At 51.7% G+C, this 16,274-nt stretch overlaps 1 protein-coding gene across 3 annotated transcripts in view; it reads right to left on the bottom strand.

Annotated features, from left to right (window-relative positions):
• The window catches only part of PPP5C (protein phosphatase 5 catalytic subunit), a 43,387-nt gene extending 28,217 nt beyond the window's left edge, over window positions 1-15,170 (bottom strand). For all 3 annotated transcript variants that reach the window (XM_030795552.1, XM_003277609.3, XM_003277610.3), the window contains exons 1-2: window positions 14,947-15,170; window positions 8,239-8,480 (exon numbers count right to left, since the gene is read on the bottom strand). In XM_030795552.1, the coding sequence (XP_030651412.1) occupies window positions 8,239-8,480; window positions 14,947-15,067 (363 nt within the window). In that variant the 5' untranslated portion in view covers window positions 15,068-15,170. The remainder of the gene's footprint in view (window positions 1-8,238; window positions 8,481-14,946) is intronic.
• Window positions 15,171-16,274: the final 1,104 nt, after the last annotated feature.

Raw genomic sequence — 16,274 nt, 5'->3', positions numbered from 1 at the left:
CACTAGAAACCCTATATTTCTAAAAATTATAAAGACTGCATTCAAAAATTACTGCTACATGACTGACAGTTAAAAATTGCTTACTTCTTAGGTTTTTGCTATGAATTACAGTTACTAAGAGTTAAAATTCTAATATGTGATAAGAGAAACGATTCTATATACAGAATGTCTAAGATGTGGTTTTGGTAAGGAAGGTTATACACAAGACAGAGGATGTGGTTTTGTTAAAGGAAAAGCAATTTTACTTAGTTTAGAGGTAAAGATTGTATTAAATTAAAGGAATAAAAGAAAGAAAAAATGAGATAAACTGAATAGATATGGAAAGTAGGGAGAAAAAAGGAATGGAAAAATTTGTAAGTTATAAAAGATTCATGGAAATCTTATCTTGTATGGTCAAAGCTGATTGAGATTAGATAGATTTGTTTATAAGGTTTTATTAAAATTAGCTTTACCATCAATAATACATTGATGCAAAGGAAGAATTTGTTTTTCTCTTTTGAACAAGATTTTGGTATAGTATTTTTTTTTTTTTTTTTTTGAGATGGAGTCTCACTGTCGCCAGGCTGGAGTGCAATGGCACGATCTTGCCTCACTGCAACCTCCGCCTCCCGGATTCAAGTGATTCTCCTGTCTCAGCCTCCCGAGTAGCTGGGACTACAGGCGCATGTCACCACACCCGGCTTTTTTTTTTTTTTTTTTTTTTAATTTTTAGTAGAGACAGGGTTTCACTGTGTTGGCCAGGATGGTCTCGATCTCTTGACCTCATGATCCGCCTGCCTCAGTCTCCCAAAGTGCTGGGATTACAGGTGTGAGCCACCATGCCTGGCTGGTGTAGTATTAATAAGAGATAACAGAAGATTTTCCGGCCGGGCGCAGTGGCTCACGCCTGTAATCCCAGCACTTTGGGAGGCCGAGGCGGGCGGATCACGAGGTCAGGAGATTGAGACCATTCTGGCTAACACAGTGAAACGCCATCTCTCCTAAAAATACAAAAAATACATTGGGCGTGGTAGCAGGCACCTGTAGTCACAGCTACTCGGGAGGCTGAGGCAGGAGAAAGGGGTGAATCTGGGAGGCGGAGTTTGCAGTGAGCTGAGATCGCGCCACTGCACTCCAGCCTGGGCGACAGAGCGAGACTGTATCAAAAAAAAAAAAAAAAAAAAATTTCATTTACCTTTTGGGTAAATTGCAAAACACAAAACAAAAATCCCAAAAAACAAACAACACAGAAAAAACAAAAAAGGGGAGGGGGAGAGAAAGATTCTGTTGCTTTTATGCTGTCTTTATTAGGTCTTTTGATTATTTGGGAAACTGAGTCTCCTCTCTACCAAAGAGTAAAGGTTTTTGCTTTTTAAAATCTTCTAATTATCACTTTGGCTAAATGAATGACTATATTATTTCACAGTGATGTGTGATCCTATTTTGATTAAGTGTTTTAAACCTTTGACGCATTTGTAGGGTTTACAAAACCAAATTTCAGGGCTGGGCGTGGTGGCTCACACGTGTAATCCTGGCACCTTGGGAGGCTGAAGCGGATCACTTGAGGCTAGTTCAAGACCACCTTGGCCAACATAGCAAAACCCCGTCTCTACAAAAAATACAAAAAAATGAGTGGGGTGTGGTGGCACATGCCTGTAATCCCAGCTACTTGGGAGGCTGAGGCACAAGAATCACTTGAGCCGGGGAGGTGGCGGTTGCAGTGAGCCAAGATTGTGCCAATGCACTCCAGCCTGGGCAACACAGTGAGACTTTGTCTCCAAAAAACAAACAAACAAAAAATCTAACTTCAAATTCTAAAATTAAGTCTTTTTGACCTCGAACTAACTTCTGGATGTCAGGGACCCCAGAGACCAAGAGAGACATATTAGGCTTATCTGGGATGTTAAAAACCATATGGGAAGTATTGTCACGTAGGAAATGGTGCTGCTCTTTTTTGTTATATTTGTATGGGTCTCATTAATATACGTCCCAAAATTGTATAGATTTCTAAAGAAGAAACTATGTCCTCGTATATGTTATCAGTTATTAATTATGATTATTATGTTAAATTGTATGTTGTAGAAATAGCCACATTTCCTGGTCAATTGAGTCTTTAACCATGGCTGTTCTAAGTCCTCTGTCATACACAGGCAATTATTGTTTTACTTTAATTCTTCTCAAAAAGTATCTGACAGGCCGGGTGCAGTGGCTCAGGCCTGCAATCCCAGCACTCTGTGAGGCCGAGGCAGGTGGATCACCTGAGGTCAGGAGTTCAAGACCAGCATGACCAACGTGGTGAAACCCCGTCTCTAGTAAAAATACAAAAATCAGCCAGGCGTATGGCAGGCGCCTGTAATCCCAGCTACTCAGGAGGCTGAAGCAGGAGAATCACTTGAACCTGGGAGGCGGAATTTGCAGTGAGCTGAGATTGCGCCATTGCACTCCTGCCTGGGCAACAAGAGGAAAACTCCGTCTCAAAAAAAAAAAAAGTCTAATCTGAAATTCCTCATTTTCCCGGAAGGCCAACTTAAAAGGAGTCTATATGGTCAGTCACTAATCTTGCTATACTTTATGCAAATAAAGTATAACACTAAAACTTATTTTGAGAATAAATGGGTCTTGCTATTATTAGTGTCTTTGGTAAAACTGGGGGACTGGAGAGGAAAAATGATGCTTCAGTGGCACATCTGTGTTTAGATTCTAGCCCTGACCATTGTTTTTGGGTTTTTATTACTTGCCTACAGTTTGTACTGAATCTTGAATTCTATCTTGGCTACAGTAAGTCCCCAAAGCAGAAGCTGGGTTTCATTTTCCTCATGATGTTTTTAGTTGGCTCCCTAATTGGAAAAGGCTCTTTTTTTCATTCTGGCGTATACATTCTTGTTTTCATTATAATCCTTACGTGCATTATATTTCTACTATTTAAATTACTAATCTTCTTGTTTTACTTCCGAGAAAATGAAAATCATGGTATTCTGAAGAGTAGAGATGACTGGACACGCAGACGCAGCTGTACAAATCAGTGACTTAATTCAGGTCTTCTTTTTGCCACTCTGTGAGGCCATCCTACTTCAGCTTTTGGACACACTGAAAATTCCTCACTGAGCCATTTCCTTCCCCCCTCCCCCACATAGAACAGGCCTGTCCTCAAGTGAGCCTTCCTAGCGACGAGGGACACCCTGACACTCAGACTCTGATCAATGCTTTTAAAAAGATTTTGACCAAAAGGGAAAAATGAGAAAGAAAAGCAACTTTTCCTTGAGTAATGCAAACCCCCTTTAAATGATTGAGCCTAGAGAGGAACTGGAATGAGGGAGCAGTCATGTCCCACTCCCCACCTTGAGAAAAACTCATCCCCCGAAGCCACTGACCCTGTGGACTCAAGAGTAAGAGTCCAGAGACAGCTACACATCAACCTCACAATGCCATACAGGGACGCCATCACTTACACCCTGTAATTTAATAACGCAGAGCCAATTACTGGTCAATGTTATTTTTTAAACCAATGAGAATTCCTGAAAAACACCCTTTGTAATCACTCCTCCCCTGATTTATCCTTTTATCTTTAAACGGTTGAGCTTATCTGTTCTCTGGAGCACTTCCCGAGGTGACTTGAGGCTCCCAGGCTGATCCTCAACCTTGGCCCAAATAAAATCTCTACTTATATTAATTTTGCCTCAGTTTCTTCCTTTAGGACAACAGGTATAAATGAAGCAGCGGAGGAACATTTATGAGGGTAAACGAATGAATAAATGAGCTATGAATTAAGAAAACTCCAGTTATTACATTAACACTTTGAAAGAGGCTCAGAGCAAGAGGTGACATTGTCTCTTATCTCAATTATACCTAATGCGTGAAAGGGGGAAGCTATATATTTGCTGAGATCACGCCTGCTTTTAGAAATTGGCAAGACTGAATAGAAACCTGCAAACCTGACTGGTCTCACCCTGGGAGACATAATCATATAATATGATGGACTAATTATTAATGACCTAATGGAGTTCTAGTGACAAACTGGCCAGTAGTACCTTTTGAGTTGTATATTCTTTGGATATGAGGGAACTGTGTTTGAAGAACACGGGTGGCCAGTGGTACTGTGAAATACAGGTTTGATATTCATCATGCACTGTTTCCTGGCACACAACTCTTAAATCTTTGGAATCTCCAAAGTGATGTGTCTTTTTGCATGCTCATGTGTTGACTAATGGCTAGCCACCCCTATGTAGCTTCAGGATGGGGGCTGGTCACTGGAATGACCAAAGTGGGCCTGTAAGGTTGGAATGTTTCAGCCCTACCCTCCAACCTCCGGGAGGAGAGAAGGGCTGAAGGTTAAGTTGATCACCAATGGCCAATGGTATAATTAATCATGCCTACATAATGAAGCTTCCATAAAAACCCAAAAGGACTGGGTCCAGGGAACTTCTGAATAGCTGAACACACGGAGGTTCCTGAAGAGCGGTGCTCCAGGAGAGGGCGCGGAAGCTCTGCACTCCATCCCCCATGCCGCTCTGCACATCTCCTCATCTGTATCCTTTGCAGCAGCCTTTGTAATAAGCTGGTCAACATGTTTCCCTGAATTCCATGAGGGAGTTCTCTAGCAAATTAATTGAACCCAAGGAGTGGGTCACAGGAACCCTAATTAATAGCCAGTCAGAATCACCGGCAAAATAACCTAGGTCTTGTGATCAGCATCAGAAATGGGGGACAAGTGGGGACTAAGTCCTCAACCTGTGGAATCTAATGCTATCTCTAGACAGATAGTGTCAGAATTAATTCAATTAGAGAACAGCCAGCTGGTGTCCACTGCAGAATCGACTGCTTGGTTGCCGGTAGGGAGAAACCTCCACTCCCTTTCGTGACCAGTGGTCACAGAAACTTTCTGTGTAATTGTTGACTGAGAGAATAGAAAAAACACTTTGGGGCCGGGTGCTGTGGCTCATGCTTGTAATCCCAGCCCTTTGGGAGGCTAAGGTGGGCAAATTCCTTAAGCCTAGGAGTTTGAGACCAGCCTGGGCAACATGGTGAAACCCCATCTCCACAAAAATTACAAAAATTACCTGGGCTTGATGGCACACGCCTGTAGCCCCAGCTACCTGGGAGGCTGAGGTAGGAGGATCGCTTGAACCCAAGAGGCAGAGGTTGCAGTGAGCCAAGATTTGTGCCACTGCACTCCGGCCTGGGTGACAGAGCAAGACTCTCTCTCAAACAAAAAACAAAAAACAAAGAAAGAAAAAACACTTTGGTTGTTATTCCTATATTCTCACTTCCTTTAACAGATGAGGACACTGAGGCTGAGAAAAAAGGCACTAGCAGCCATGCAGCTGCTGCCCAATCTGAGCTGGCTGTGACCCTAGGCGAACTGAGCCAAGAGCCTGCCCCTCTAGCCCCTGCACTGGTGACCTCAGAGTCTGCCTGCAGCCCACATGTAAAATAGGGATTTTTATATCACACCCAACACTCATCTGTACTTGTGTAAATGAAAAGTACTTTCCACAAAACAATATTTATACACACTTCCTCCAAACAATGAACCGTTTTTTCTTCTCTATTTGATGAGGACAAAAGTGCTGAAGCTATTCAACTGATTGTGGCCCAGAAAGAGTTACAAGCATGGACCAGGGGTTCAAGTCTCAGCTCTGCCACTTCCCTGCCTGGTGACCTTGGAAGAGGGACATCTCCTCTCTAGGCCTCAGTCTGAATTCAGGTGCACAAAGGGCTCCCAGCAGTGCTGGGCCCAGAGTGAGCAGACAGCTGAGGAAACCGAGGCTAAGGGGGGCTCCCCCGCCCAAGGCCAAGGTCACGTCTTAGCTCTGCTTCCCTGGTGAGCTCCTGGTCTAGGAGGAAACTCTAGCATCCAGCAAGCAGGAGGTAGAGTCTTGGGAAGATGACATGCCCCAGGGCACATGGAGCCTGAAGAACTGCGCAGAAAGGAGCAAGGCTGAAGGCCTGCAGGCATATGGATGGCCTGATGACAGGTAAGCCCTAATGTTCATGTGGGGGTCCCCAATGCTGCTGCGAGAGCCCCCATGGGGAAATGGGCCATGACAATTTAGGTGCTGGGTATTCTGTAAAAGGCTCTGAATTCCCCACCCCCTCAACACTCCCTGCCATCTGCCAGGCCTGGGACACAGCTCAGACGGGGCACACCCACAAGATGGCTGAAGCCAACCAGCCCAGCCTCAGGGAGTATGCGGGGTTGGGCCCTAGACTGGGCCAGAGCCTTGAAAAGCCTGCTCCTTACCCTGGGGAAAGATGCTCTTGCAGCTCCGCACTTGATGAAGACCCTGCCTGTAGCCCCTGCTCCTTACCCTGGGGAAAGATGCTCCTGCAGCCCCACATGTGACGAAGACCCTGCCCTAAACCTGTCCTTGGGGCTCCTTTCTTCTGCCTCACTGTCTCCCCAGGCCCCCTTCCCACCTGGAGCCCTGCCCCAACCCAACACCGACTGTCCTTCTTGGTTACTCATTACTGAGCCCTGCAGCTCCTGACCTTTACTCAACCACGTCATCACAGCCACAGCCACAGCCATCCAGAGGCGGCCACTCCTCTTGTCACCATTTTCTAGACTAGGACACCAAGAGACAATGAGGGAGGGGCTTGGCCAAGAATGGCTTGAGAGCCCAAACTGGGAAGGCCTCTGCTCTGCTGCCCCTGCCCCCACCCTTCTAGGTGTCACCCTAACCCCCCGCCACATCTCTGCCCCCATCCTAACATGTGTCCCCTGGACTCATGCTTAGCTCAAGCATTCACCTGGCCTGAAGTCCACCCTCCACCCCAGGCCAGCGGCCAACAGCCAGTCCAGTCATCTGAGCTGGCTCCACCGACTGTAGACTCGTGCTTCTCAGCCCCAGACCAACTGCAGACTCGCAGCTCCCAGCTCCCTGGTTGCCCCTCCCTACATGACAGAAGCAGCTCCGAGTGTGATGGTTGCAACGGAATGAGGGAGTGAAGTGTGTCTGTGTGTGGGGGCAGGATAACAATCCTCTCGACACACACTGACCAAGCCCCTGCTGCACCGTCCCCACGCGCAGGACAAGCGCACATCCCCGTCTCAGGGAGCGAACTCTGAGGCGGGAGAGATAAGGCCGAGGGTCAGGCCTCCTGGGTTCAAATCCCAGCTCTGCCACTAACCAGGTGGGGGTCACTGGGCAGGTGACTTCACCCCTTGGGGACTCAGTTTCCTCATCTGTCCAAGGGGAGTAATCCCAGTTCCCACATCCCAGGGTGCTGCAATGATTCAGCCAGCTTCCCTGAAGGAAGATGCAAAGCATACCTGGTGTGAAGGTGTGTGCTCGCTCTGCAGAGCCTCACACCATCAGGATTTTCATTAGGTGGGTGAGGGCACTAGTGAATTCTCACTGTGCCCTAGGTCCCCTCCCTCATCAGCATATCACACATCCGTCTGCTGTCCCTGGCAGCGTATCACCCTTCCTGTTTTCTCTTTTTTTTTTTGAGACAGGGTCTCACTGTGTCGCCCAGGCTGGAGTGCAGTGGTGAGAGCATAGCTCACTGCAGCCTTGAGCTCCTGGGCTCAAGTAATCCTCTTGCCTCAGCCTCCTGAGTAGCTGGGACTAAAGGTGCGTGCCACCACGCTTGGCTAATTTTGGTGTTTTTTGTAGAGATGAGGTCTCCTCCCTATGTGGCCGAGGCTTGTCTTAAACTCCTGGGCTCAAGCAATCCTCTCACCCTGGCCTCCCAAAGTGCTGGGATTACTGTTGTGAGCCACCGTGCCCGACTGCCCTTCCTCTTTTCTTCAAAGTGCAGATCCTCACCTGCAGTTATTCTGCTAACCTATTCAGTGGTGGGTTTTCTGCCTGCCCCTGAAAGACAAGCTCCACCAGAAGAAGAGAGGCTGTGTGGCTCCTGTCCAGCCCCAGCACTAACAATGACAGTAACCATCAGGTGAACCATCACAGGACACTGACCCCGGGCCGAGTACTGGTCTACTCGTGTGAAAAGCAAAAGCTCACTTTTCCTCACAGCTACCCTTGAGGCTGATCCTCTTGTTCTCCTCATTTCACAGATATGGAAAGGAAGGTGCAGAGAGGCGGGGTAACTGGCTCAGGGTCACAAAATGTGAGATGGCTGAACGGAGCTGTGGCCTGGGCACTCTGGCCTGGGCCCAAGGCCCCACAGGCACTTGCTGGCTGGGTCAGTGGTAAGTAGAGGAGTGAATGGCTCCTCACACCCATCCCCGCCAGCCCAGCCCTCAGTATCTGCCTGGCTCAGGTGCCAGGCCTGGCCCACTCCCCAGCTCACCGTCTCGTAGTCTCGCAGCGCGGCCCGGAACTTGCCCAGTGCCATGTTGCTGGCAGCCCGGCGGTAATAACCTTTGATGTACTTCTTGTCCAGCTCGATGGCCCGCGTGGCGTCTCCCAGCGCGTAGCCATAGCACTCGGTGCGCAGGTAGGCCAGGCTGCGGTTGCCATAGTAGATGGCATTGCTGGGGTTCAGCTCGATGGCCTGGCTGTAGAACTTGATGGCGTTCTCGTAGTCCTTGGCTGCGGAGACGGAGGAAGAGGCATGAGGCAGCGCTCCAACCCCGTGAGGACAGGCCCTGGGCTGGGTGACGCCCACTCTCCCTGTTCACAGATGGGGAAGCTGAGAGCCACCCTGAGCCCAGAGACATCTCTTCAGCCTGCCCCGCCTGCCTGTCCCAACCAACCTAGCTCAGGGCTCATCCTCTCGGCCACAATCTCCAGGACTCCACACACCCGCCCGCCCACCCCTCCAGCCCCAAGCTGGGCACCAGCAGCAGACTGAGGGAAGAGCACTCCGATAGCAAGAAGAGCAGGTGCAGAGGCCCAGAGGCGGTTGAGCCTTGTCTGAGGGCCACTGAAATCTGAGGCGGCTGGGTGGAGTGGGCAGGGGGAGGACAGATGAGGCAGGGAGGCTGGTGGGACAGATCCCTGGGCCCCGGGTAGGCACAGCGAGGTCTGGACACTGATGTTCTAAGTGTGGAGTGACACTGGCCAAGGAGGAGAGGTCGGATTTTATTTGAGATGAGCTACAGCTGTGCCCTGCACTTCACCTCGTGACCTGTGGAATCCTCATGTCTCCACGGGAGTAAGGACCATCTGGTGCTCACTTTACAGACAAGCCATGGAGGTCTTGCTCAAGGTCAAATGCCCTGTCTGCACCTGCAGAGCCAGGCTTGATCCCTCCCTCGTGCCCATTTGACAGGCAGGAGAGCCAAGGCTTAAACAGCCTTAGAGGCTTGTCCCCACTGGGGGCTGTGATGTACCGGAGCCATGCAGGGCTTTAGTACACAGGTCCCCCTTCACTGAACTCTCACAAGCCCAGGGACACTGCATTAACCCCGGTCTCCAAATCTGGGGACTGAAGCTCAGGGAAGAAAGGCTGCTGCTCAAGGTCACACAGCAGGTGACAAGCGGGCCTTTTTTTTTTTTTTTTTTTTTTTTTTGAGCTGGAGTCTTGCTCTGTCACCCAGACTGGAGTGCAGTGGCGCGATCTCCGCTCACTGCAAGCTTCGCCTCCCAGGTTCATGCCATTCTCTGGCCTCAGCCTCCCGAGTAGCTGGGACTATAGGCACCCGCCACCACGCCCGGCTAATTTTTTGTATTTTTGGTAGAGATGGGGTTTCACCGTGTTAGCCAGGATGGTCTCAATCTCCTGACCTCGTGATCCGCCCGCCTCGACCTCCCAAAGTGCTGGGATTACAGGCATGAGCCACCGTGCCCGGCTGACAAGCGGGCCTTCTGAGCCAGACCAAGACCAAAAGGCTCCCATTCTCACGCCCCATGCCATGGTGACCTCTGGGCAGGAGCGTGGCACAGGGGTAAGCACAGAGGCAGGAGTAGGTGGCCTGGGCCCAGTCCCTAACTCTGCCTCTTACTACCTGGGTATCCCTGGGCTACTGAGGAACCCCCTGTGGACTAGGGTTTCCTAGAGTCCTTCTACCAGCAGCCCTGAACAGAGTCCCCACCCTCACTCCCATTTTAATGTTCTCAAGAGCACTCTGAGAGTCCTTCTACCCACAGCCCAGCCCTCCCAGGGCTTACCATCCAGTGGAGGAGACAGATCCATCCCTAGACAGTGGTGCCCAGTGTTTAGGGTTGGGGCAGCTCAGAGGGGACACTGGGGCTGAGACCTGGAGGATGGGAGTCAGTTGGGTGAAGAGATGGAAGAAGAGAGTCCCAGGCTCCAAGAGTGGCTCCAGAGGGAAAGGAAGGAGGGATGCCGAGAAATGGGGACTGACATTACAGAAGGGAGAAGCCGGGTCCTGGGGATGTGGCCAGCAACAATCTAACAACAATCCTCTTTGCCAGGCTAACTCCTGGCAATCTTTCAAATGCTCACGTCCCCTCCTCCGGGAAGCCCTCCTTTACTCCCAGGCTGGGTCAGGCCCCCGACTGGGCTGCCCCAGCCCCTGGGCTCTCCTGTGCCAGCCCTGTCCACTCTCATTGTCACTGTTAGGTAATGAGTGTGTCCCTCCAGAGCTGTAAGCCCCAGGAGGGCAGGGCCCGGGACTTCCCAAAAACAAGCAAGGGCAGAACCAGGCAGCCCAGATCTGACCGACCCTCCCTGGAATGCCAGCACCTTCGAGGACTCCTTCAGGCCTCCTGGCTGTGGTCCAGAGGCCGTCTGGCCCGTGCTCCTGATAGGGCAGCTGTTACTCCAGTGGCACAGGGAGGGGAGCCTGGAGTCTCAGGGCCTGCCACCTGGCTCTGCAGATCTCTAACTCGAGGCTGCAGGCAAACAGCCTCCTCTTTCTGAGCTCTGCCTCACTGGGTGGCCGTGAGGGTTTTATGAACTTGTGTAAGAAAACTGGCTGCAGCAAAAGAAGCAGGCAAAAGAAGTGAATGCATGAATGACTAAATGAAGGGAGGAAGTGAAGGGAACAAGAGGAAATGGGAGGAGGCTGTACTCCATGGGTCGACCCACATGCCATATCCTGGCCCTGTTCTATGCGCTTTACAAACAGGACCATATTTAAGCCTCAAGACATTCCCCATTTTAGATGCGAGGAAATAGAGGCCCAGAGAGGTTAAGTCATTTGTCCAGGCGTCATCAAGCAGGTAGAGGAAGACACAGGGTTTGAACCCAGGCAGCCCGAGCTCTCAACCATGGCCTGCTTCCTCCCCACAAGCTCTTAGACCTGGAGCCTCCTTAGGGGTTAAGCATAAGCCCCCACCCCCCATTTTACAGAAGCGGGGCACTGAGGCCCACAGAGAGGGGAAGACAGTTGAGACACTTCCCTTGGACTCAGACATGAGATGGGGAACGAGGCTTTGCCCCCAGGATTTCTGGAATAGGCCTGAACTTACAGAACAACCAGCCACAGCTGAGGGGACAGTCCTCTGAGCCCTGGGACCTCTCTTCTCCCTGCTGGGGCCCCTCTTCTCCTCAACAGGACCAGTACAGCTCTGGGAGGGACCTGAACGTGGGAGCCAAGCACGTGGCGAGGAAGGGGATATCCGGGCCCTGCTGCTCACACACTCTGACCTTGGGCGAGTGGTTTCACTTCTCTGAGCCTTGCTTCCTTTATAAAACAAACAGGGCCACTCCTAGCCATCTCCCAGCCCCTGGGGAGGATTAAACCCCACGCCACCACAAGGCTCAATTAAGGTGAGCTGTCATTATTCTTTTTATTGTTATTCCCACAGCCCTGGAGCCTGGGGCTCTGTGCCTGCTACTGCCTGCCAGACAGCGAGGGGCCTGGGCCAGCAGGGCCGTTCTCCTGTTCTCCTCCGTGCCAGCTCAGTGCCAGGCCCCTCTGGCTGCTTGCCCAGCCCCAGGACTCCTGAGAGCCTGGATCCCAGGTCCTGGGGGGCAACGGGCTCCTCGCAATGGCTGCTCCTGCATTCTGATGTGGCCTCAGCAGCAACCCCCATGCAGGCTGCTCCCATTCCAGGGAAGTCCACCTTCCACCCCATCACCCAGCTGAGACAGCCTCATCCTGGACTCCTCTCCACCCCTCAGCCCCCAAAGCCCAGCAGTCACTTCACTTCTTCTGCCAAGTCAGCCTCCTGAACATCTCTCAGATCCAGCCACTCCCTTCTCACCCTCTAGCCCCACCCAGCCCTGGTCTGGCCTCTCCTGCCCAGGTTCCTGGCTCAGCCTCCACCTGGCCTCGCAGCCTCTTGTCCTGCCCCTCCAGAGGGGTGTTCCTAAAGCACAAACCTGACCCTGTCCTTTCCCTACTCAGAACCTCCCAGGGCTCCCCAGAGCCCCACCCCCTACCACCACCCCACCCCAGAATGCCCTGGCTCCTTCCTACAGCCCTGCGCAATCTGCTCCCTGCAACCTCATCACAACCTCCTCCAGCCTCCTACACTGTGGCCCCACTCACGGCCTCCATGCCAGGCTCTGCTCACCTTTGGGCCTTTGCCACCTGTTTTTCTTTTTTTTTTCCCTGCGTGGAGTACCGTCCACCCTCTCTCCAGGCAGCCGCTCTCACTTCCTCCCTGAAACACTTCTTGAATCTATTTCTGTCCCTCCAGCCTGGCTGGCGATCACAACCCCTCACCTGTCCACTAATCTAGACTCCTTCCTGTCTTACCCTGGAGTCCAGTCTCTGCATGGAAGCCAGGGATCTTTTCTGAATGCTAACTGAACTACGGCACCCTGCTCTTGAAACCTCCCATGGCATCGACCACCCTCAGGATGACACCCATATTCCCCAATCTGACTTCCAAGGTCCTATCTCCCTCTCACGGCTCCCACCGGATCAAACTTCTCCACACTTTGCTTCTGCTCCCGCTGGAGGCCAACTCTCTTCCAGGGCTCCAGATCCTTCCCACTTCCACATTCTCCAGGGTTTTGCTGCTGCAAGTCTCCCCTCTCTCGTGCAGAATCAATTCTGCATCTCTACTGGACTCTACTCTCTTCCATCCTTACAAAAAACCCATCTTTCCCTGACACTGCATGTTCTCTCCTTTTTTTTTTTTTTTGAGATGGCGTCTGTTGCCCAGGCTGGAATGCAGTGGTGTGATCTTGCCTCACTGCAGCCTCTGCCTCCCAGGTTCAAGCGATTCTCCTGCCTCAGCCTCCCGAGTAGCTGTGTGCCACCACACCCGACTAATTTTTTTAGTAGAGACGATGTTTCACCATGTTGACCAGGCTGGTCTCGAACTCTTGTGCATGTTCTCTTCTTACCACCCTTCCCCATTTCTCCACTCCCCTTCAGAACCAATACTCCTAACACTTAACATTTGCTGTCTCCACTTCCTCCCCTCCCATTCACTCTTCAGCACCTCCTGGCTGCATCACCCCCATCACTCCCCAACAACTGCTCCTGTCAACATCACCACCAGCATCCATGGAGCCAAAGCCAATGGCCAGGGCTCGCCTTGGCAGCATTGGACTAAAGGCACCACCTCCTTGTTCTAGAAGCACCCTTTTCTCTCAGCCTTCCCGACATCTTTCCTGGCTTCCTTTCCACCTCACTAAGCGCTCCTCCTTAGTCTCCCCCTCTTCCACTTGGGTTCTGTCCTAAGTCCCCTCTCTAGACCCTCTTACTAGATGATCTCCTCCATTCCCAACCATAGTTTGATCATGCCCAAATTCTTCTCCAGTCCAGACTGGCCCATTTACTTACTCAATGTGTCTTCTTGTAGGGCTGGGCATGGTGGCTCATGCCTGTAATCCTAGCACTTTGAGAGGCCGAGGTGGGCGGATCACCTGTGGTCAGAGGTTCAAGACCAGGCTGGCCAACATGGCGAAACCCCGTCTCTACTAAGAATACAAAAATTAGCTGGGCATGGTGGTGGGCATCTATAATCCCAGCTACTCGGGAGGCTGAGGCAGGAGAATCGCTTGAACCAGGGAGGCAGATGTTGCAGTGAGCCAAGATTGAGCCATTGCACTCCAGCCTGGGCAACAAGAGCAAAACTCCCATCTCAAAAAAAAAAAAAAAAAAAAAAATTCCAAACTGGTCTTTGCAATGACTCAGGGAGACCCTGCATGATCTGGCCTCTGTCCTAATCTCATCTGGTTATTGGTCTCCCCCTAAGTAGCCAAAGCCCCAGCCATGCCAGTGTCCTTTCATTCCCCACCCCAGGGCCTTTGCACAGGCTGCTTTACCTCCCTGGAACACTCCTCTCTAGTTCTCCCTCTGTGAGTTTCAGCTTAAATGCCTCCTGCTCAGTAAGGCCTTCCCCCACTACCCTATCTAAAGTAGCCTTCAACCCTTATTCTCTACTTCATCACTCTGCTGGTTTGCTTTCAAAGCACGCATCACAATTTAAGTATTTTACTTACTTACATGTTGTTGTTTTTTTTTTCCATGTCTGGTTCACCTGCAAAATTACAAGCTAAGGACAGGGCCACATCTGTCTCATTCACTGCTATATCCCCAGAGTCAAGCACAGTCCTTGGCACATAACAGGTACTCAATAAATATTTGTTGAGTTAATGAATGAATGGCTGACCCACACTTGACTCTCAATATTCTAAGTGATACTATTCTTGGGAATCCCCACCCCTACTCTCAAGGCCCCCACCATCACATTCCTTTTCCTCGGGTCAGCCCAAATCTCCTACTTCCTTGTTCCCCCCATCTAATGATCCGTTCCCCACTCCTACGATTGCCTTCTCTATTGGGAGTGTCCCTCCTCTACCCTCCACTTGGCGGCACCCACCCCAGGACTCCCCATTTGTTAGCGCCATCACTCACTCCCCCACCACATGTCACTGCCTGGTAGCGCCCTCTACAGGCCTCACGTTTGGTAGCGCCCTCATTCCAGTCCCCCTCTCGCCCCGCAATTGGCGCCCTCCTCAGTCTCTCCACCGAGTAGCATCCGCTCCGCACGCCACTCCTAGGTATCGCTCTCCGAAGCCCCCTATGTCGCCCCTTGGCAGCGCCATGCTGGGCCTCCCTACGCCCGGTCACTTGGTAGTGTCTGCCCCGCGCCCAGGCTGCAGCTCCGCGTTGCCATGGTTCCGCGCGGGCCCGGCGCCCCTCGGCCTGGGCCACTGTCCACCCTCCCTGCCAGGCGGGCGCACCTTTGAAGTAGTCATTGGCCTGAGTCTTGAGCTCCTCTGCCCGCTTCAGAGCGCCGTCAGCCGGGGGTTCGTCCCGGGGGGGCTCAGCACAGTCAGTCCGCTCGCCCTCCGCCATCGCCATGCCGCAAAGCGACCCCTACCCTGGCAACGGCCGCCAGCGGCACCCGGCCGAACCGTCGCGAAGGAGCGCCCGGTGGCCGCCGCCGCTGCCGCACAAGTGTCGTAAAGCGCGGGCCCTGAAGGCGCCTTTCACGCGCCTGCGCAGGTCCCTTTCGCCATAGAGCGCGCGGAGGACAAGGTGACCAGAGGGTCCCCAGACGGTACCCCTGGTAGAGAGAGCCAATAGGGAATGAGAGAAGGGGCGCGCGGGGAAACAGACCTGGTGTGGCCTCTGCTCCCAAAGTTACCGTGTTCCAAGGCTGTAAAAAGTTTCTCGGTTCTTAAAGTGGGATTTCCCCGCTGTCCTCTAGGGTTGGGGGGTGGGTTGTGAATGTCGCTGGCGGGTGTGGCTGCTTTGCAAGGCAGCGCCATGCCCTACGCGGAGCCGGACCCGGGCGTCGAGCCCTATTGTCAGCTACCTGTGTGACCTTGAACAAATCTTCCCTTCCTCTCTAGGGCCTGTTACCCATCTCTGAAAAATGTGTGGTTTCTCAAGCCAAAAAGGGTCCAACCTTGAGGGTCAGTGTTTTTGAGTTTTTAACTGAAGGCACTCTGGATTTCAAGTCCCGAGCAAGGCTTAGAAGTGTGTTGCACCATCTCCTTTCTTCCTGTGTTCAGCTTCCCAAATCTCGAATCTTAAATAAACTCTCCTGTTTGTCTTTTTACAGATTCTCTTGTCTGAGATCACAGCACTGATTGCATGCACTGTGCCTCCCTCCAGTTTACCCTTCACAATTTTTTTTTTTTTTTTTTTTTTTTTTTTTTTTTTTTTTGAGAGGGAGTCTCCTTCTGTCGCCCAGGCTGGAGTGCAGTGGCGCCATCTAGGCTCACTGCAACCTCCGCTTCCCGGGTTCAAGCGATTCTCCTGCCACAGCCTCCCAAGTAGCTGGGATTACAGGCGCCAGCCACCACGCCTGGCTAATTTTTGTATTTTAGTAGAAACAGGGTTTCACCACGTTGGCCAGGCTGGCCTCCAACTGCCGACAAGCTATCCGCCCGCCTCGGCCTCCCAAAGTGCTGGGATCACAGGTGTGAGCCATAGCGCCCAGCCGAGGAATCTTTCTAAGACATGATAAAACCATGGCACAGCCTCGCTCCCAGCCTTCCATGGCCCCAGCACCCTTAGGAGAAAACCCAGACTCCTGATAAGGAGACCCTGAAGCCGGGCG

The sequence above is a fragment of the Nomascus leucogenys genome, chromosome 17, assembly GCF_006542625.1.
Source record: "Nomascus leucogenys isolate Asia chromosome 17, Asia_NLE_v1, whole genome shotgun sequence".
NCBI lineage: Eukaryota > Metazoa > Chordata > Mammalia > Primates > Hylobatidae > Nomascus > Nomascus leucogenys.
This window is presented reverse-complemented; position numbering and strand designations above follow the sequence as displayed.